Source organism: Sinocyclocheilus anshuiensis, unplaced genomic scaffold (genome assembly GCF_001515605.1).
Source record: "Sinocyclocheilus anshuiensis isolate Anshui unplaced genomic scaffold, SAMN03320099.WGS_v1.1 scaffold391, whole genome shotgun sequence".
In the NCBI taxonomy this organism is placed as follows: Eukaryota; Metazoa; Chordata; class Actinopteri; order Cypriniformes; family Cyprinidae; genus Sinocyclocheilus; species Sinocyclocheilus anshuiensis.
In genome coordinates, this window is record NW_015548229.1 from 1,493,905 (window position 1) to 1,514,974 (window position 21,070).

Consider the following 21,070-nt stretch of genomic DNA (forward strand, 5'->3'; position numbering starts at 1 on the left):
AAAAACTAAACATTTTTCTTGTTAAATATTCTGTTCTACTTGAGAATCCATCACGTTACAGAAGAAAAATGGATTGTGTGTCTTTCACGTTGACTTGAATTGGCATGCCATTTCATTGATACCTCTTCCAAATAACTCCCAAATCTCAGCATTATGAAATGTGTTTTGAAGTAGCAGCTGGTTGGGAAATCTGAGACAATAGTGCAACTCAGAAACATACTTTCAAACCACAAAAATGTGTACTATATCTCAGAACTAAATCTATACAAGAAGAAACCACTCTGAAAATGCTGTATCTGTAATTAGTATCAATATTTGCTAATGCAAGCATTGCTACTGTTGCTTACTCATAAGGAATTGAAATATTTCCAGCCATGTGTCTTCCTGCCACACCCGGGTAATGTGTCCATGCAGCACTTGTGATGAGTCATTTCCACCAACCACATCTGTGTGCATGACGTTATGGTTGGCAGGAATTCGGCATTTAATACATTTTAATACCTCATGAAACTCTTATTTTTATTCATGTGGTAATAGAACTTAACTCTATGTTTTGAATCTGGAATATTCGTTTATCATACCTTTCTTTAGCCATCGTATACTAATAAATCAACAAGTCTATGCTTAATCAAAGTGAGTGAATCAGAGCTGATACAAGACATTTAAATTTAACCATCCAATATCCGCCAGCTTTCGGCCTCCAGCTCTGCAAAAGCATCTGTGACATCACTTGGCATCACACATCCATCAGGATCCAACGGACCCCTGAATCATCCAGAATCAATGCTGCGTCTGCAAAGGATAGTGTGTGTGCGTGCATTTTGAGGGAACACTTCACAGTGTCAAATACAGAAGCAAGGAGCTCTGTTGTAGAATATGAAACTTCATAAGTGTGCATTTGATTCATTACGGGGCAAGTTGTCACAGGGTCTCAGTAGAATTTTTTTTTTGTGTGTGTGTGTGTGAATTTTGTAATGTATTTAAACGGTTGTGTAGGCTGTATTTTTACTCTTCTTAAAGGCTGAATTACTAAGAAGTAGCTTTTGTGACAGCTTCCCAGTTTGACAACTAGCCCCTTTTGTTTCATCATCTCTCTATGTGTGTTTGTTTGTGTGTGTGAGAGAGTGTGTTGTTAGGGGGTGTGCCAGCAACTTCGCTCCCTCCATCCAAAACCCATTCTGTCAAAACCCACTTCCACCTAAACAGACCAAAAACAGACCGACCACGGGAGGAGCGCTCACCATCATCCTCCTCCTCCCTCCTCATCCTCCTCCTCACAGTTGAAGATGGCGGACCCGGCCGAGTGCACCATCAAAGTCATGTGCCGTTTTCGGCCTTTAAACGGTTCGGAAGTGATGAGGGGAGACAAATACATCCCCAAATTTCAAGCAGACGATAATGTGGTCGTCGGGGTGAGTTTATAATATGATATCAAGATGAATTTCCGCCGTGACGCCCGCCATCCATTTCTATTAGCATCCGCTAACCACCTGCAGACGTAACTTATCCTGACAGAAAATATCATCTTTAATACCTTTTTGTGTGGAAATATGATAGTAATTTGTGTTTTAGCGTTATTCTGTGTGGGAAATGTTGTACGTGAGGCTTCAATTTAGTAACATAATCGTAAGGTGAAGGGTTTTAAATCATCGTTAGCTCGGTGGCTAACAGCCCTCAGATGTAATGCAGGCAGCACAATGTCAAAATGTTTGATTATGAACTTAGAAACAGTAGGACCTAAGCGTCTTTGGCATAATTTTGTATTTTAGTGCATTTCGAAGTGGATTTTGATGTTAAACGGATGATAAGTAACGTTAACCACTAGCCCCTGTGCTAATGCTAACCAGTTTGTTTTTATTTAGAAAATCAACAAAAGCTAAATAAATATAACGTTATACAATTGCACATTTCATACTGAAATTAACGTTAATAGGTGAAATTAACTGAATAGATTAAGTAAATGTGATCATAACAGTCACTAATGCCAGTCTGTTATGATTTGGCCTACGTTAATAACATGAATAAACAAAGACCATTTCGAGTAATTTATTATGGCTTTAATATTTATGCTTCTATTAGGAACAGACACACACATGTGTATTTTTAGAGCATGAAATGACGTAAACTCGCTTCCTTTATCATTTGTTTGGTTGTTTGTTTGTTTAAGGGCGTGTAGATATTGCATATAATCCAAATGTTCCTACGTCTCAGGTTTTATGTTAGTTTATTAAAATACGTTGTTTGTGAAGACGTGAAAGTTTAAATTGATTAAAAGTTCAAAGAGTAAATGATTCTGGCTAGATAAGTAAAGATATTCATTACATTATTATTATTATTAATTATTAATGACTTAAATGCACCTCTTCTGTTGAAGTTGAATTCATTTTCATATGTTTTGTTTTGGATTTGTAACTCTTCAGAGACTGTAAAAAAGAAATAGGCCTAATTCTCATTAAAATGCTGACATCATTGGTTTGGCATGATATTGGCTTCTCCTTATGGATTAAAATGTCTTGATTGTGCACATCCCTTCTATTTTCTGTCAGTGCATCATTACTAATTTATTTACATTATGAAAATGGCTTTACATGCTAGAAAGTGTAGTTATTCTGTTATTGAATGGCAGTAAATAATGCTTTTTGCATTTATTTTAATTACGTGTTTGAACTCAGAATGCAGTAGCTATAGATATCTATTAGAGTAGTAATAGTCTTATGCGGTGTTGAGTAGAGGTCGACCGATAGTGGATTTTGCCGATACCGATAGCTAGGTTGGACCACACTGGCCAATACCGGAGTCACATCCTAAAGTTCCCTCCTGCAGTCTATGTAGTGTACGGGTAACTATTAGGCGGAGCGGTTTTGTGGTTTTGCTGTGGACAATCTGATCTGGAATTTTTTCTGTCTTACTGAGTGAAATTGCAATACCGCGTCTAGAATTTTTCATCTTGTTCTTCATTTCTGCAGTGACACCATACTGTCTGACCAACACTCGGCCTTTTGTTTTCCAGTGCACTGACGCGTTTTGTGTGTGTATTTGAGAGTCGGCCAAATGAGTTTTGTCTTCCAGCTGCTTTGGGCAAGTCAGCATCAAGCACCAGAGCAACTATCCCGGTCCGGTGTAATGGAGCGTGCGTGTGTTGGTATAATGGCTTTCAGCAGGTGGATAGGGTCATAAATTGGGCAGTAAATCTTGCTGTAACGAAGAAAACCAAACCTGTCTGTCCAGCCACACATACAAGGATCAGCATTGGGAATATGCATGTCTTGTTGTGTTGATATTGTTCTCATTTCACTATTAGTTCATAAGGGAATATGCTGTAATTACAGCTCTTTTTATGCTTGTTCCTTTCTTTTCTCTCTTTGTCTCTACGCAAGCACAGCACACACTCTCATGCATGTTTGAAACTAACATGTGACGAACGTTCCCGTCTCTGTGACCGTTGGGAGCACAATTATAATCTCTCATTGGGAATACTGAGAGCTGTAAACAGTGCTGTTCCAATCATGGCTGTGAAGGAGGCCTCGGGACATTCAGCTACTCAAAAACACTCTTCTTGTAGTCTTGTGATTGTCTGAAGACATTAAAATAAGTCATTTGAAATTCCAAAGCTGTAATGTTGTGCATTATTAATATTTTAAAACACAGAGCATGCTCTCATGTATGTTAGTCTTTGATTATTGAGACATTTTGGTCACTGAATGTTCAAGTTATGTTATTTGACAATGAACATGTTAAATGTTAGTATTGATGGACATAGTTATTCTACATTATAATGATTTTATACTACATGAGGTAATTAAAGAAAATGTTGCTGTATCATGTAAACTTGCTGGGTAGATGTTATTGATTTGTTGGGGACAGTAAAATATACTATTAAAACTATTACAAATGTTAATTAAAACAAAGCTAAAATAAAATATAAGTTTTGTTAAATATAAAACATAAATGAAAATTAGAAATGTTACTTTGCCAACTAACTGAACGTTTAAGTACAACTGCTAAAATTACTAAAGCTAAAGCTTAAATAAAAAATAAAGCTAAATAGAAATATAAAAGAAATAACAAAATTACTAAAAAATTATTTTTTTAAATACTTTGTTAGTATATATAATACTATAACAACACTCAGAAATTAATTGTCAGATATTTGGCCAAGATTATTGGCATCAGACAATAAATGTGCCTACCGAATAACGATAATATCTTAAAAAATATTATTATATTATTAATAATAGTATGAAATAAATACAGTGGGTACGGAAAGTATTCAGACCCCCTTAAATTTTTCACTCTTTGTTATATTGCAGCCATTTGCTAAAATCATTTAAGTAAATTTTTTTTCCTCATTAATGTACACACAGCACCCCATATTGACAGAAAAACACAGAATTGTTGACATTTTTGCAGATTTATTAAAAAAGAAAAACTGAAATATCACATGGTCCTAAGTATTCAGACCCTTTGCTGTGACACTCATGAAAAATTTAAGGGGGTCTGAATACTTTCCGTACGCACTGTACATAAATTATAGTAAAGGATTGTCAGTACATGATGCACATTGTCTGTTTTTAAGTATTTTTGGAGATTATGCAAATTACTGTTCATTAAAGTCAGCAATTTTGTGTATTCGTGTAATTTGCTGAGATTATGTGGTCGTATAGATATAGATTCAAGATATCTTGATATTAGCGGTGGTCATTGGACACCAATATAAGCCTCTTAAAATGAATTTTAGATGTAGGCTTGTGGTGTTGTAGATGTGAGTGTGTAATGTTGTGTTAGAGGTTGGTCAGGTAAACTAATCTGCCTAGCTGTGTTACATTCACAGCTGTTTCCTCACCTGGTTAATCTAGTCCTGTTATAGTGGTATGGTGAGGAAATTTGCCATTTGGACGGCTGACAAGAAGTCAGTCGGGAGTGGAGAGGTCACGTCAACCAGAATCAGCCAATTAGGATCACGAGGAAGTGTCCTTGCTAATGAGCAGATTCATCACAGAACTTGCTTCAGTAACCTTTAAAGTTCATTCGGTGTAGATTTTGTCAATATGATTTAAACCAAGAAGTGTTGAAGAATCAGAAGAGCTGATTCTTTAAAAGACTCAGAAATCTTTCTATGTGAATTAGGCTACAGAATGTGAATTAAGCTGCAGTTTGTTCGCTTCTGTTTGTTTTTCCTTTATCTTTTTCTTGCAGTATTTTTTATATCACATATTCAATGAGACCAAGAACTCATAGCGCTCATGGATCAAAAAAAGACCATGAACCAATTTTTATTGTCATATAATCTTTATGGCTCTTCTTTCAAGCTCTTTGGTATCAAATCACCCTGTTTATTTTTATTTCCCAACAACGTCTGGATCTTTTAGAGGAGATCTGATGTGTCTTGTGTTGTGAGGGGTCTCAGCTGTATTTTTGACTGGATTGTGATGATGTATTGTCTTTTGATGGGTGTCAATCAGTTGTAAGGCGATTAGTGACTGTCTTGTGTGAATGAATGGGAGTTTACCTGAATGTAAAGGGATTACTTTACTACTCCTATGACAGGCTTTCACTGCCAATGCTGACATCACATTCTTAAATCTTATGCCCATGTTCATCCCACTTATGTGATCGAATTGTTCAAGCGTAATGCTATCAAGGAAAATAGCCATCTAATACACAATGATTACACTTGTCAAACTGGTAACAATTTATGCCTTTTATTGAGTAGATTATTTGTGCTTTTACCTCTATTTTTAGAGATGCACAGCTGACGGACATGCTAAACAATAACCAATACTCTTTTCTCCAACATATTTTGTTTGTTTTTTAGTTAAAATGCCATTTCAGTAAGCTAGTGAGTCATTTGATGATTCAGTCTAGTCCAGATGATTCATATCAGTTACTGATTCAATTACTTGTGGACTCATTTTCTTGTTGGTTTAAACTTTTTCATTAAAAGTAAAATATAAAAAAAGTTAAAAAATTATTTAGCTGCGCTCAGTCTTACGCTTATCACATACAATTCACAAACTCAGTTTTAATGTTTTATATAAAACACCAGTAGTGGTGTATTATTGGTATTTAACAAAAATGATTCAGTTGCATCAGTTGCAATGCTGTATTTGATGAGAATACAGTCTTGCACCTTTGTCTTGTCCATTTTTGTAATGAAATTAATCTTGCAGATGGTGTAGTTCAAGGTATTTTAAAATCTTAAAACCTTTAGAGAAACCGGAATAAGTCAAAAACTTCTGAAAGCAGGGCTGCTAATAAACAGAATGTTCACTGTTAAATCTGTTTATAGCTGTACAGAGTGAGCTCATGCCTGGAGGAAGACCTCTTATAAAATGCTCTTATTGTGTTATAACAGCTGAATTTCATACCTGATTTACTGAGTCTGCTGTTTGTGTTAACGGTTAGAGCCATTCGTAACAGGAGGGAAGGATGTTTTGTATTTTAGCCTGTAGTAATGAGGGTCATGTTTAGTCTGAATGTAAAACATTTCCATGAAGGATCATCTTTGAGTCTTATGACTGTGGTCTGCTGATTTATCATATATATATATATATATATATATATATATAACAAATATACAGTATGCATAATGAGCCATCATTCATTCTCTGTCTCTCTTTCTCTCCAGGGAAAGCCGTATGTGTTTGATCGAGTGTTTCAGTCTAACACTACTCAGGAGCAGGTTTACAACGCTTGTGCTCAGAAGATTGTTAAAGGTGAGAAAGGAGTCCTCCAGGAGACATGGCATCCGGATCACATGATTCAGGAAATAGTTATAATTAATTGACTCCAAAAAAAAAAAAAAAAAACTTTCATGTTCCATTAATATGTAATCATTAATAATTAATTGATATGAATTAAGCATCACTAAATACCGTATTTCTTGTATGGGGCATTTATTCAAATGGAATGTTTTGCTGTGTTTGTGCCCTGCAGATGTGCTTGAAGGTTATAACGGTACAATATTTGCTTATGGACAAACCTCTTCTGGAAAAACACACACTATGGAGGTGAGAATTCCTCTAGAAATAAACATATTCAGAGTCAAAAAGAATTGTTTACTGCAACAGGCAGTATGATTTTCAACAATTAGCTACTTTAAAACAAACTAAGTGTGTTTTTGTTACTGATTCCACTGATTCCATTTTTGCTAATTATGACTATCAGTATATTTACTGTACCGTAAATCATCAGACATTATCATAGCGTTTGAATTCGTGTTTGTGCAATTGTTTAGGGAAACCTGCATGATCCAGATGGCATGGGCATTATTCCGCGGATCGTCCAGGATATATTCAACTACATTTACTCCATGGATGAAAACCTGGAATTCCATATCAAGGTTTGAAATGAACAAAAATAAGTGCTAAATACTCACAGGGTTCCCACTGACATTTTCAGACATGGAAAAAAATAATGACTTAAATTTTAAAGGTCAAAAGTTGTAGGAAGCTTGGATATATGTGGGTCAATGACGTGACGCCTAAATTTTCTGTCCGATTGCATTTTTTCAGTTAAGAATTGGTTTAAATGCATAAAAAAGATGCCATATATATGAAGGACCTCTCCCATGTATTAACTCACTTTAACTTTTCAAAAAACATTAGTTATTTGTAATTTTTCTGATATTCAAAGTGTCAAAATATCATGTGGTGCGACCGTCCAGCCATAACTTTTTTTTTTGTAAACATCTTTGAAATTACCCTAAATGTATTCAAATTAATTTTTATGCACTATTTGGCATGATTTCCAAAGTGTTTTGTAATCCTGTGTAAAATTGCAAAGCATTTGTATTTATATTTCCATCATAATATAAAAACAAACTTTGTCCGATGATGTGCGTTTTATGAAATATCATGTGGTGCGACCATCAAGAAACTACCATTTTGGGACTTTTATGTTGAAATCCATTCAAAGATAGGACTTTGCATCATATACCAATTTGCTAAGGACCCATGGAAGCATCAAACAGGTTTATAAGTCTCTTTCAAATTTGGAAAAAAATAACCTTTTTAACAACTGGTATGTAGTTACCACATTTGGATATCATGTGGTATGACCTAAAAAAAACAATATTAAGTTATTTCTGCAAGTATTTATTTTAGTTATAAATTTCATAGTGACAATATGAGAAGAAATGCAAAAAAAATAATTCAGAGCATGTAATTTTAGTTGGGTAATTATGCATTTATTAGTAATTTATTATTTATTTATTATAACTATTTAAATCTATTCTGCCAGATTCCACTGCCAAGCAAAGTAAAATAAACACTCACCATAGGCAGCATGTTAATTCTGACCCTGCACTCTAGCACAAACTCCAGATGTAATTTTCTACTATAAGAAAGATGTTCATGTTGTTATCTCAGAACCTGAGCCAGCAACCTCCCCCTACTCTAAATTGACCTTTCGCAAAGACCTGCCCCCCTTAGTTACTGTTGCTACGTCCGACAAACCATGGCACTTTTATGCCATACATCATGTTCTCACGCATTGAAAAATACATCACGGAGCAAAGAGGACACTGACAATGAGCTGACAGACAAGACAGAGCTGGTTACTTTTAGTATGAAACAAAGTCTCAGTGTTCAAATTTTGTCATTTTTTTGAAAGAAATTCAAACAACAAATACTGTTTTGTGGCTCTTTAACATGTCGTGACAGATTTTAATGATATAACGTCTTTGGGTCATTTGGAAAGACCACTCATCATGTGGTGCGACCAATAATAGCAATAACTGTATTAAATTCAAAATAAAATATCTAAGCAGTGATCTGTCTGTAGCAGTGAAATATGAATCACTGCTACAGTATGCTTAAGTGAATGGTATTTTTAAAACATTTTAATCAGTTTTATGCAATTTACAGGAAAAAATAAGTCTGTTAACTACATTTAAGAAGGCAACTCTGAAATTATAGAACAAAAATAAGAGATCATTATTTACAAAAACTCAAATTAAACGCAAATACGTTGTTTCTAAACAATTTTTAGTTTTTTTTTATTTTAAATTTTTATATGAATTTATGTGTATACAACATTCTTAATGTTTGAACAATTACAATAGATATTATTTTTCTTTGTATTGAAGGCAAGAGTGGTGTATTCAGTCCTAAAAGAATTTGATAAACAATTGTTAGCATTTTTTCCCCACAGTACCTTAGTATAGTGCTGGATGGTACGTATGACTGAATATGATACAGATTCTATTGTTTTGGCATTGTTTTTTATATTAGAGATTGTTTAATCTGAGTGTGATCTGTCGTCTAAAAAATAATGATAATAAATAATTTTTCTTTCAGTATCTAAGACCAATCTGTCTGTACATGAAGACAAGAACAGAGTCCCTTATGTAAAGGTGAGGCTGTGTTTTAGTAATTAGCTGTGCATGTATTAGTAAAGGAGTGGTTCAAATGTTTTCCCTCGCTATCTCTTTCTCCATCTGCAGGGTTGTACTGAACGGTTTGTGTGTAGCCCAGACGAAGTGATGGACACCATTGATGAAGGCAAATCCAACAGACATGTGGCTGTCACAAGTAAGCCCATGCAAATCAGTCAGACACACTGCATAGCTGTTTTTAGCAGGCTGAAGCTTTCCACACCTGTTGCTTTCTGAGTTACATTAGCGAGAGTAGTGTTAGGATGTTCTTTCTTATTTTACTTATTGAGATGTTTAAACAACCAAAAGAGTGTCCTGTTGTGTGCTTGTAGTTAAAGTTGAGTGGAAATGGAAACTTGTGTTTTCTCTGTGGTGTGTGTCAGACATGAACGAGCACAGCTCCAGGAGTCACAGTATCTTCCTGATAAACGTCAAGCAAGAGAACACACAGACGGAGCAGAAACTGAGTGGCAAACTCTTCCTGGTGGATTTAGCAGGAAGCGAGAAGGTTATCATTCTACTTCTCTCTTTTCACTTCCTCTTTCCCTCTTTCACTTGTTCTCTCTGTTTCTTTTTTAAACCCATTTACAGACATTTTCAATTATTCTCAGCTGGTTTCACTTCAGGACCCATAATAGTGTATGTGATTTGATTAGTTCCTTATTAATGTTAGTTTTATTTTGTGGCAGGTCAGTAAAACCGGAGCAGAGGGTGCTTTATTGGATGAAGCCAAAAACATTAACAAATCTCTTTCCGCTCTGGGCAACGTCATCTCTGCTCTAGCTGAAGGAACGGTAGGTGTGATGCACCCGAGCTGTACAATTCACCACCCTGCATCTTATTTGCTGAATGAAATCCAATACTTGTTTCTTACTAGTTTTGGGGTGCTGATTCGAATGATAGTCCCTGTTTTGCTCAAGCACACTTTCTTACAAATTATGATTTACATTTCGTAGCATTTTTGCTTTCCACAACCAATTGTAAGGTGAAGTCATCTTAAAAACTGACACGAAGACATGATTCCCATCTTCCTCTGAGCTAGGTTACAATTATTTGTTCAATTCCCTGCCATTTTCACATATATGAATGAATCTGGAGGCATTATAACATGTCTAATCCTGATTTCAAGGTTAGAGTTATGGCCATTGACAGAAGAAAATGCAAACATGACCCAAATGTTTTCTGTGGCATCTGTGGGTGTTTTACTACATCCAAACAGTGGCAGAAAATGACAGATTCTCTGAAAAAAGCTTATTTATTTATACATTTGTGTATATGTAAAGTTCTTTGACATTAAACAAATTTTTCCACTCCTTTGCAGATCATAATTTAAATGATGCATTTAAACTTTTGAGATTTGCCTGCTTTTATTTTGACAAGTGCGTTAAAGCTGATGCATGTATATAATTTGAAAAAATCTTATTTTTTGAAAAAAAAAACTGTGTGATGGCAATTTGTATTTATTTTTATTTGACTCTGACTCTAATTTTTATTAGGTAATATTGGGTCTTTGTAAATCAGCATCATTTATTTTTCAAGATGCAGGGCTGTGTTATATATGATCAGCTGCGTCATTAAACGGATAGAGAGATAATGATTGAATATTTCTTTCCCCTGTCAGACGTACGTTCCCTACAGAGACAGTAAGATGACGAGGATCTTGCAGGATTCTCTGGGTGGAAACTGCAGGACAACTATAGTGATCTGCTGCTCTCCATCTTCCTTTAACGAGGCCGAGACCAAAACTACGCTCATGTTCGGACAGAGGTGATGAGATATAAACAGACTGAGAGTTTTAATTAAACTTTCGTTTTGAGCGACAAGTAATTTTTTCCAGTTTTCACTGTTCTCAGAGCAAAGACCATCAAGAACACAGTGTGTGTGAACGTGGAGCTGACAGCTGAGCAGTGGAAGAAGAAATATGAGAAGGAGAAAGAGAAGAACAAGACGCTTAAGAACACCATCACCTGGCTGGAGAACGAGCTCAACCGCTGGAGGAACGGTACTGTAATGACACGCGCTTCATACTCATTCAGCTGCATTCACTGAAAATTACACACAACTGTTTTGTGTGTTCTTAGGTGAGAGCGTCCCCACTGAGGAGCAGTACGATAAGGAGAAGGCAAATGCAGATGTTCTGGCCCTGGATAATGTGATGAATAATGATAAATTCACCTCGTCTCCCAGCGTGCCCGGCCTTAAATTAACTGATGCTGAGCGTGAGAAGTGTGAGGCTGAATTGGCCAAACTCTACAAACAGCTGGATGACAAGGTGAGATGAACTACTGACCTTAAATGAATGAAGATTTTGGACATTTGCATTTGGAATGTAATTGCCAATAATTGTGTTCTGTTGTGGTCGATTAACTAAAGCTTGTATCTTCAAGACCACTAGTATCTTCATATATTGTCTGAAATAAGAGTCTCATTTCAGCATTTCCCCCCATATCATTTGCTCCGGTTAAATTATTACGAAGAAATATACAGTAGGGATGGGCATTTTTCAAGAACATTGTAATCGAATATTTGGGCTCATAAAAAAATGATTTTTCGACATTCTGTGATCAAATACCATCAACACGTTACACAGCGCCACCCAGTGCATTTAGTTATTACTGACTTTTACTTTACATGCTTAGGATTTATCATGGATTCCCTGCATTTACGGCCAGCAAAGCAACACGTAGTAAAATTCGAATAGTGTTTTTATTTTTCAAATGATAATTCCAGATCGAATATTTGACTATTTGTGCACACCTCTAGTATACAGTACCATTCAAAAAACGTTTTAACACTTATTCAGCAAGAATGTGTTAAATTGATCATATGTGACAGTAAAGACATTTATAATGTTATAAAAGTTCTCTATTTCTAATAAATGCTGTCCTTTTGATCTTTCTATTCATCAAAGAATCCTGACGAAAAAATATATCACAGTTTCCACAAAAATATTAAGCAGCATGACTGTTTTTAGCATTGATAATAAGAATAAGAATAATAAGAAGAAATGTTTCTTGAACAGCAAGAAACAAATCAGCATATTAGAATAATTTCTGAAGGATCATGTGACACTGAAGACTGGAGTAATGATGCTGAAAATTCAGCTTTGCAATTAAAGGAATAAATTGTATTTTAAAATGTATTCAAATAAAAAGCAGTTATTTGTTTATTTTGAATAGCATTTACATTTATGCTATTAACATTACTGTAGTTTTGGTCAAATAAATGCAGACATGGGGAATATAAGAGACTTTAAAAAAAATAGTCATACTGACCCCAAACTGCATAATATCAGCCATCAACCACCCAGCTCTCTTAGACTCTCTTTATTAATAATAATGTAAAAAACTAAGTTCTGTTGTAAAATAGTTAAGATGTGCTTCAAGACTCATTCATTACATTCATTCTGTGTTTCTCTCTCTCTCTCTGTTGTCTGCCTGTAGGATGATGAGATAAATCAGCAGTCTCAGCTGGCTGAGAAACTCAAGCAGCAGATGTTGGATCAGGAAGAGGTGAGAGCTGAACATGCACATCAGATTTACATTATTTCCCATAAATAAGAGCAATTTCCTGTCTCCTAGTTGGCTGTGAATCATTTGGAGACTAAAAACTTGGGAGTTGGGGTTTGCCCTTTAAAAGCTATAAATAATAAATAGCGTTCTGGCCTAGTGCACATGCTCCTTACATGTTGAGTTGAGATCCCATCACAATCCCCTCTTCTCTCTCCTCAATAATTTGACACTAATAATAATAATTACTGTAATGACAGTATTGCCACAATGAAAAAAAAAATCTTTGAATTGTAGCTGCTGGCCTCAACGCGAAGGGACCATGACAACCTGCGGGCGGAGCTCACCCGTCTGCAGATGGAGAATGAGGCGTCTAAAGAGGAGGTGAAGGAGGTGCTGCAGGCCCTGGAGGAGCTCGCAGTCAACTATGATCAGAAGAGTCAGGAGGTGGAGGACAAGACCAAGGAGTTTGAATCCCTGAGTGAAGAGCTCAACCAGAAATCTGTGAGGAGAAACTCTTCATTAAAAACACAGTTTTCTTCACTATTGTTTTATCATATGTGATGGTTTCTTTCACCGAAAAGTTATAATTTACTTTTGCTTGAAAATGTTGTACTCTCTTTTTGTCTAGACAGCAAATTAGATTAAACTCTTCAGAAGACCCAGAAAATATGTTAATAATAATAACAATAATAATAACATCTGAGTATTAATAATGTTGTATAACTTATATATACAAAAGATAAAGCAATTATTATATTTAAAATAATGTAATTTTAGAGCAACAGGGTAACTATATCAGTGCAAGTAATTTGAAGTTATGTCTTGGTGCTGGTTGCTGATCTGAGCTGTCTGTTGTTGCAGAGCGTTCTTGCATCTATCGACTCTGAGCTGCAGAAACTGAAGGAAAGGACCAACCATCAGAAGAAGAGAGTCACTGAGATGATGTCATCACTGCTTAAAGACCTGGCAGAGATTGGCATCGCCATAGGCAGCAATGACATTAAGGTAAAAGGGCAAAATTTGTTGCATTAACTTCTCTTTCACTTATTTCTATATATATATGTGTGTGTGTGTGTTTTCTTTTTGTCCTTGCTTTTTATTTTCCACTTCCTTTGCACTGTTATAACTGCTCACCCTTCTCTCTAACCTCAGCTATTTCTCTTTCTTTCTCTCTGTCTGTTTTGTCTCAGCAGCATGAGGATGGAGGTCTCATTGATGAAGAGTTCACAGTTGCTCGTCTGTACATCAGTAAGATGAAGTCGGAGGTGAAGACTCTGGTGAAGCGCAGCAAACAGCTGGAAAGCACTCAGGCCGAGAGCAACAAGAAGATGGATGAGAACGAGAAAGAGCTCGCAGCCTGTCAGCTCCGTATCTCTCAGGTAAATGCAAAAACGACATGATAAAACAACAACTATTCATTCATCCAGAAATGAAAACTGCCATCATTTACTCACACGTATAGCTTTTTAAACTTGTTTTAGTTTCTTTTACTGAACATAAAAGAGCATTTACAAAGCTCTTTTGGTAAAACCAGTCTTATGTTTTATTAGATAATTATTGTATGACTTTAGCTAAATAGAAACACCACATGCTCTCCATTACAATACTAGCATGGCATTTACAGGAAACTTTAAAAAGATATTGAGATTAATTTGTCTGTGTTTGTATACAGTATGAGGCGAAGATCAAGTCCCTGACAGAGTATCTGCAAAACATTGAACAGAAGAAGAGACAGCTAGAGGAGAACGTCGACTCTCTCAATGAGGAACTGGTCAAACTCAGTGCACAGGGTACAAATACACATGCTTTTCTGTCCTCTCATAAATGAATTTTAATGCCCAGACAAAAACTGTGTGGCCCAGACTGACCAACTTTTACTGCCCTCTTGTGGTGAGACTGTATTGGGCATGAAAGAGGTTGTGATGAAGTTTATTTTTCCTTGTGCAGAAAACGTTCATGCCATGGAGAAGGAGAATGAGATACAGAGTGCTAATGAAGTCAAGGTAAGCATTTTATACATTTCAATTGCATAATGATTTTTCTGGACATTTTAGTGAGTTTTGCTCATTATACTCTTTATGTATCTATTATATTTTCTGCACTTCAATTAGATTCAGAAGGGGGGCTTTTGATAGAAGTTTTGTTTATTTTAATAGAGAGATTGTAATTCATAGTTTCTCTGAATGTTTGATTGTACAGGTTGCAGTTGAGCAGCAGATCCAGAACCACAGAGAAGCTCATCAGAAACAGCTGAGCAGCCTGAGAGACGAGTTGGAGATCAAGGAGAAACTCATCACTGAACTGCAGGAGTAAGACATACACATACACATCTTCAGGCACTGAATTAATCCACATGGGCTCATTTTTTTCTCACTTTGTTTTCTGTCTGCAGTCAGAACCAGAAGATCATGTTGGAGCAGGAGCGCTTGAAGGTGGAGCACGAGAAACTCAAAAACACTGACCAGGAGAAGAGCCGCAAACTGCACGAGCTGACGTACGACATGCAACAAACATGCAGAGATCTGGAATAGCATGCAAGAAATGTTTGGTCTGGTGTCTTAATGATGAAATATGTTTACAGGGTGATGCAGGACAGAAGGGAACAGGCCAGACAGGATCTCAAAGGCCTGGAGGAGACAGTGGTAGGTCATTTTGTTCTGTACATGAGAGGTGTTTCATATTTATGTGTGCACGCTCTGATTGCTCTCTTCTCCTCAGGCCAAAGAGCTGCAGACTCTTCATAACCTGAGGAAACTCTTTGTTCAGGATCTGGCCACACGGGTGAAGAAGGTATCGCAGTTGTAAACACATTCTCCTTTAACTGAAATTTGTAGTTAGAAAGTTGCTCCAGATAATTAAATAGTTTCAATGTGGATATTTCTTGAAATTATAATGACTAACCCTGAGCTATGGTTACTATTAAAAGCTAAACATTAGACTGGCTTTATAGATTCTTGTGTATAGCTGTCTTTTTTAAAATGCCTTTTCTGTTAAGTTCCTGTTTAAACAGGACGTTTTGAGAGACATATCAAAGCTTATCCTTTAATTGAATTTTATTTGTATTATTATTATTATAAATGTTACATGTTTAGAGTTGTACCTTATTCTAATTCTTTAATGATTTTATTAATTATTTTACCTTTTTAAGTTTTTTAATTAAATTTTTTATTACTATTATTATTAGAAATTTTAGTACTGTTTTTAATTATTAATTTTTTATTTTACTTTATATTATTATTAGTTTTTAATTATTTTATTTCTTATTTTACTATTTTATTTAATTTTTCTTTATGGCTAGTAGCCTTTAGTCTTCAAAGCTAATAGATGTCATAAAACTCCAGTTACGACTTTATCGACCACTCTCGGACATGCCTGAATTATGCATTAACATATTTTTCAGAGCGCTGAGATGGACTCAGATGACACTGGCGGCAGTGCGGCACAAAAACAGAAGATCTCATTCCTTGAGAACAACCTTGAGCAGCTCACTAAAGTGCACAAGCAGGTAAACACACACTTAAAACATCGGACACCACAGGCATTCTCTCAAAACACATGCTTACTGAAGTCTTTCTTTCCTTTGTCTAGCTGGTGCGTGATAACGCTGACCTGCGCTGTGAGCTGCCCAAGCTGGAGAAGCGCCTGCGGGCCACGGCGGAGCGTGTGAAGGCTCTGGAGTCTGCACTCAAAGAGGCCAAAGAGAACGCAGCCCGTGACCGCAAACGCTACCAACAGGAGGTGGACCGCATCAAAGAGGCCGTCAGAGCCAAGAACATGGCCCGCAGAGGACACTCCGCACAGATCGGTTAGCACACACACACACTTTAAAAGAGTGCAGTTACTAGATTCAGCGAAGTGCTTATGGAAGACGCATGTCTTTTGACATTTCGACTTGGGTAGGGTCATACTAAAACAGAGGAACAGTGAAAGTTGTTGATTGCTACCAAGAGGTGTTGCTTGCTCACATTTGTAGGGATATTAGTAGATTAAAATGATTAATCATGGTTCATCTCATGATTTCTTTTGAATTTAACACAATTAATGGGCAGCTTTGAAGCTTTTCGGTTTGTTGTCAACTTTTAAAAACAACTTTTAGGCCTCATACACTTGCAGTGATCTCACACATAAACATGAGTCTCACTGCTAGGAGATGCATGGCAAATGACAACAACATTTGTTCTATAATGGGCTCAAATTATCAAACATGTTTGATCTCCTCCAACTGGATGGAATCATAGTCTAACGATAAAAAAATTAGAGTCTGTGCCCATCATAAACCAGGTGATTTTTAATGAAAAACTGTCAACTCTGACTGCCCAAAACCTGCAGACTAGCATTGACTTGTCCAGACTGCAAATTGGGCTGAAAATCTGTGCACAAGTCTTATAGTGTATTCCAGCCTTCAGTCTTTTAGGAGTGATTTTTGATCAATAGATTTAATAGACCAAGTTAGTAAACAATCAAAGTTTGTTTTTTGGCTTAACTAACTAGTCATATGTCCTCCTTTCACAGCCAAGCCAATCAGACCAGGTCAGCCCCCTGTCGCCTCTCCCACCCACCCCAATGTCAACCGCTTAGGGGCGGGGCTCTTCCCGAATAGCCAATCAGCGGGCATCCGTGGAGGAGGCGGAGTCAAACAGTAAAATAAGTGAGTAGATGCTGCAAAATTCTCATAACTATGTCACATTGTGGAGGTAAAATGGGTTGCGAATATAATTTCATTCTTTCTTTCTCCTTTTTCACCCTCTGTGTCTTTATTGCTCACTCTTTCCAGCTGTTGAATGCTGAATTTAACCCCAGTAGCCCCAGCTGAAGCTGATATCACCCCAAAAAGCTGAACAGGCATTCCACAGCACGGGAAGGTTCAATACTATACATATGAAAATGAATATAAGTATATATATGTGTATGAAACATGAAATACTATCCCCGTCTGGGCTGTACAGTTGTTCCTCCATTCTTATCATATCTTCCCTTTAAAATATAAAGAAAACTAAAAAAAAAAAAAAAGGCTTTTTGCACCAGTGGACACGTGTGTAATTAGCGTGTATCTCTTCACTCTTGCACAGTAGGTTTCTGCTCGCATCCTGCTCTCCACGTCCCTCACTGTGCCAAGTTGAATGTATTACAAAATTACAAAAGAAAAAAAGGCAGAAATGAATGAAAAATGGAAAAAAGAACAAAAAATTCTAGCTGCATTATTTTTACATTCACATTTTGGGTTTGTTTAGAGAGTTAGCTTGTTCTCTCTTACTTTGAGTAGTTTCTATTGAACATTTCAACTAAATAAGTAAGTTAAACACTACAATTGAACTGTATATATGAACCATTGAACTAGTTTTTGTAATGATGGACATGTTCAGAAGAAAGATTTAAATTATGTTGAAAGTAGATGAAAGGTTTCTGAAAGTAGACAAACGAGATGCAGTTCCATGAAATGAGAACGAAAAGGCTGCTTAATGTAGACGCACCTGAGCTGCAGGAATATTTAAAGCACTGTACGAACACACAACGAGTAATTGTTACAGCATAAAGACCTGTGTGTATGCCACAGCCTGAGGTCTTAGATGAGTCATAGCTAGGTAAAAAAAAAACAGTAATACTGATGTCACATGCTCATTTTGACATTTCAATATTTAACTTTTAAGCAGGTAGAGTTTGTCGTATCGATGCTGCTCCGTAGCTCAGTCACTACAAATCATTAATAATCATGTGTGTGGATTTCTCCTCTTAGTTTTACCTACCATATTCTCAGACAGGATTCTTGTTATATTGTTTTTGGTAGGCAGGGAACCTTGCAGTTTATTAGAGAGATTGTTGACCCAACAATGAAAAATGTATTCACTCTCAGGGTGTTCCAAACTTGTTCGATTTTTCTTTCATGAAACACTAAAGAATATCTAAATGTTTATGCTGCTTTTTGAAATGAAAATGGATGAGATGGACAATTTCAAGCTCCAAAAAGGACAAGAAGCACTATTGAGGTAGTCCATTATGACTTGAGCGACTTCTGAAGTCAAACAACTGCAAATTTAAGTCATTATTCACTTCAAATCTTGCCCTCCGTGATCATTCGATTGAGACATAATGGCATTCGGTGGCATTGACATCAAACCTGCCACAGCGTGTCTTTATTCACCATATTTGAGTTAAAACGTAAATGCAAATGAGATGTCAAGATTTTCAGTGGTTGTCATACTTTAAGCTGCTTTTTATGTTTCTGGTGCTCCTTTTCAATCCTTGTTTTCATTTTACGGAAAAAAACATATTTTTCACAGAAAAATTAAATTTATAAAGCTTTGGATGACATGAGAGTGAGTAAATGATGACAGAAGTTTAATTTTTGGGTGAACTAAGCCGTGTTAAGGGATTCTTGAATGTGGAAATGATCACATCCCACCCTCCTCTCCTTCATAGATGCCCTGTTATAGCAATACAGTTTTGTAGTTCGTTTTACATTTAAAAGAGTTTGTATAGTGTCACTTTGTCGTTTTGTTGGAGTGAGGTTTGTGCAGTGGTCAAACAGCCATTGAAGTTACAATATACCTATACTCCTGAGTCTTTAGCTTTTATTTGATTTTAGTTGTTTTAGTTGGTATGGTTTAGTCCATTATAGGGTCCATATTTTGAAGTTCTGCATTTTGGAAATGGCAATTGGATCTTCAGTGGTTTGAGCGTTGCAAACAACCCAGGGAAACCAGCACAACATTTAGTTCTGGCTCACACAACCAAAACATGACTGTAGATTGTCTGTTGTGGTTTTGGTTGCCTTTTGATTTTGCGTTTGCTTATTTAGACCTGCTGATTGGCTCTCTACAGTTACTGTTCCAATGCTTTTCATTCAGCACAACGTTACTGCCTTTCATTGACTCGTGTTAATGGGTGGGGTCTATTTAATGGTGGGCGGGGTTTATTTAAACATTTTAGGTCATGTTTTCATTTTGTTGCACTTGCAACTAGATAATACTGTTTTATTTATTTCTGTTTTATTATAGACTATGGATTTTGCTGTTCAAGTCTACAAATGTCATTTTTTTCTTATGACAAGTATATATAGATTCCAGTGTACTTGGTTTCAATTGTCCTTTGTTTTTCCATGTCGGTTGGATCCAGATCCTACTAGTGTCCTGTGTAAATTACTGTAATACTGTAGTAGCAGGGGGAATATAGAAGATGGTGTTTTAAGACCTTTTGTGTGCAATATGAATCTGGTGTAGTGCAAGTTTTGCAACGGAGAGGAAATCACTCAACAGTCCTCCCATTTTATTTTCTTGTTTAATGCTCATTTGTCTAACGGTTGTCTTGTTTGCCGAATTTAATCTTTTAAAAGCACTTTAAAATGTTACCATCTCAATTGAAAAACGCACTTATTGAAAACTGAAAATTTGCATCGCAAACATCAAATTCCTCACTGAATTCTATAATTATTGTTATTAAGAAGCTTCTGCAGGAGGTTGCGTTTTGAAGACTGTCAATGTTGCTTTTTTTTGTATTTTGTTTTGCCTTGAATCTGCATTTTTAACCGTTACTGGGGAAAACACTCCGTTTAAATGGCTCTAATGGAAAGATGTAATGGCGATCAGATGTGTGTACAGTTGGTTCTACAGATTGTGTCGATTGAATTGCTGTGTATGTTTCCTTCAGTTGCTTACTGTAGGCACGTTTTCACCCCTTGACATGAAACGCAAATAAAGTATAGGGTAAAACACACCTGAGTATGTTTGTTTTTGCATTTGAGAGTTGCATGCTAAGCTGTCTTCATTTATTATTGCTATAGTAAAATTCCTGGAATGTATTTTCCGGGAATGACCTTATGGTTGAATTTAGGGATTGTAATGGATATATATTGCTATACATATATTCTGAAAGATGTAGAACCACATGTAAACATTTGTCCACAGGCTTCTTATTGGGGGAAAAAATACTGGGACTAATTACTCAATTACATTTATTTGAGTTAGTTTGATCAATACATGAAATGACCAGGTGGTGGAAGAATTGAAAAAGAAATGCTGTTTCATTGGATTCATAAAGCCTGAGCTTGTTAATATTATAACAATTTTAACAAGGTAAAAATGCTTTTAGAAATAAGCAATAAGGTACAAGTGGTCTAAGTACATTATTTATATATATATATATATATATATGTATATATATATACATACATACATACATACATACA

General features: G+C 36.1%; 1 protein-coding gene across 1 annotated transcript; it reads left to right on the top strand.

Moving 5' to 3' along the window:
- The first annotated feature begins 1,209 nt into the window (after nucleotides 1–1,209).
- Nucleotides 1,210–20,598, top strand: LOC107654561 (kinesin-1 heavy chain-like). The gene is made up of 26 exons (XM_016441693.1): nucleotides 1,210–1,412; nucleotides 6,629–6,716; nucleotides 6,937–7,010; nucleotides 7,238–7,342; nucleotides 8,586–8,625; nucleotides 9,291–9,355; nucleotides 9,446–9,533; nucleotides 9,760–9,884; nucleotides 10,066–10,170; nucleotides 10,998–11,143; nucleotides 11,230–11,378; nucleotides 11,458–11,648; nucleotides 12,820–12,888; nucleotides 13,183–13,389; nucleotides 13,750–13,893; nucleotides 14,082–14,267; nucleotides 14,561–14,678; nucleotides 14,836–14,891; nucleotides 15,088–15,197; nucleotides 15,281–15,382; nucleotides 15,470–15,530; nucleotides 15,607–15,678; nucleotides 16,289–16,393; nucleotides 16,477–16,693; nucleotides 17,401–17,536; nucleotides 17,663–20,598. Exons 1-25 carry the CDS (start codon nucleotides 1,287–1,289, stop codon nucleotides 17,529–17,531), a joined length of 2,880 nt encoding a protein of 959 aa, XP_016297179.1. The 5' UTR covers nucleotides 1,210–1,286; the 3' UTR covers nucleotides 17,532–17,536; nucleotides 17,663–20,598.
- The last annotated feature ends 472 nt before the right edge of the window (nucleotides 20,599–21,070 follow it).

Excerpts from the sequence above, each read along its gene's own strand:
- LOC107654561 (XM_016441693.1), top strand. The coding sequence starts at position 1,287 with ATGGCGGACCCGGCCGAGTGCACCATCAAAGTCATGTGCCGTTTTCGG. Across the intron at positions 11,379-11,457 it reads GCTCAACCGCTGGAGGAACG|GTGAGAGCGTCCCCACTGAG; the intron begins GTACTGTAATGA and ends GTGTGTTCTTAG. Across the intron at positions 15,679-16,288 it reads TGGCCACACGGGTGAAGAAG|AGCGCTGAGATGGACTCAGA; the intron begins GTATCGCAGTTG and ends CATATTTTTCAG.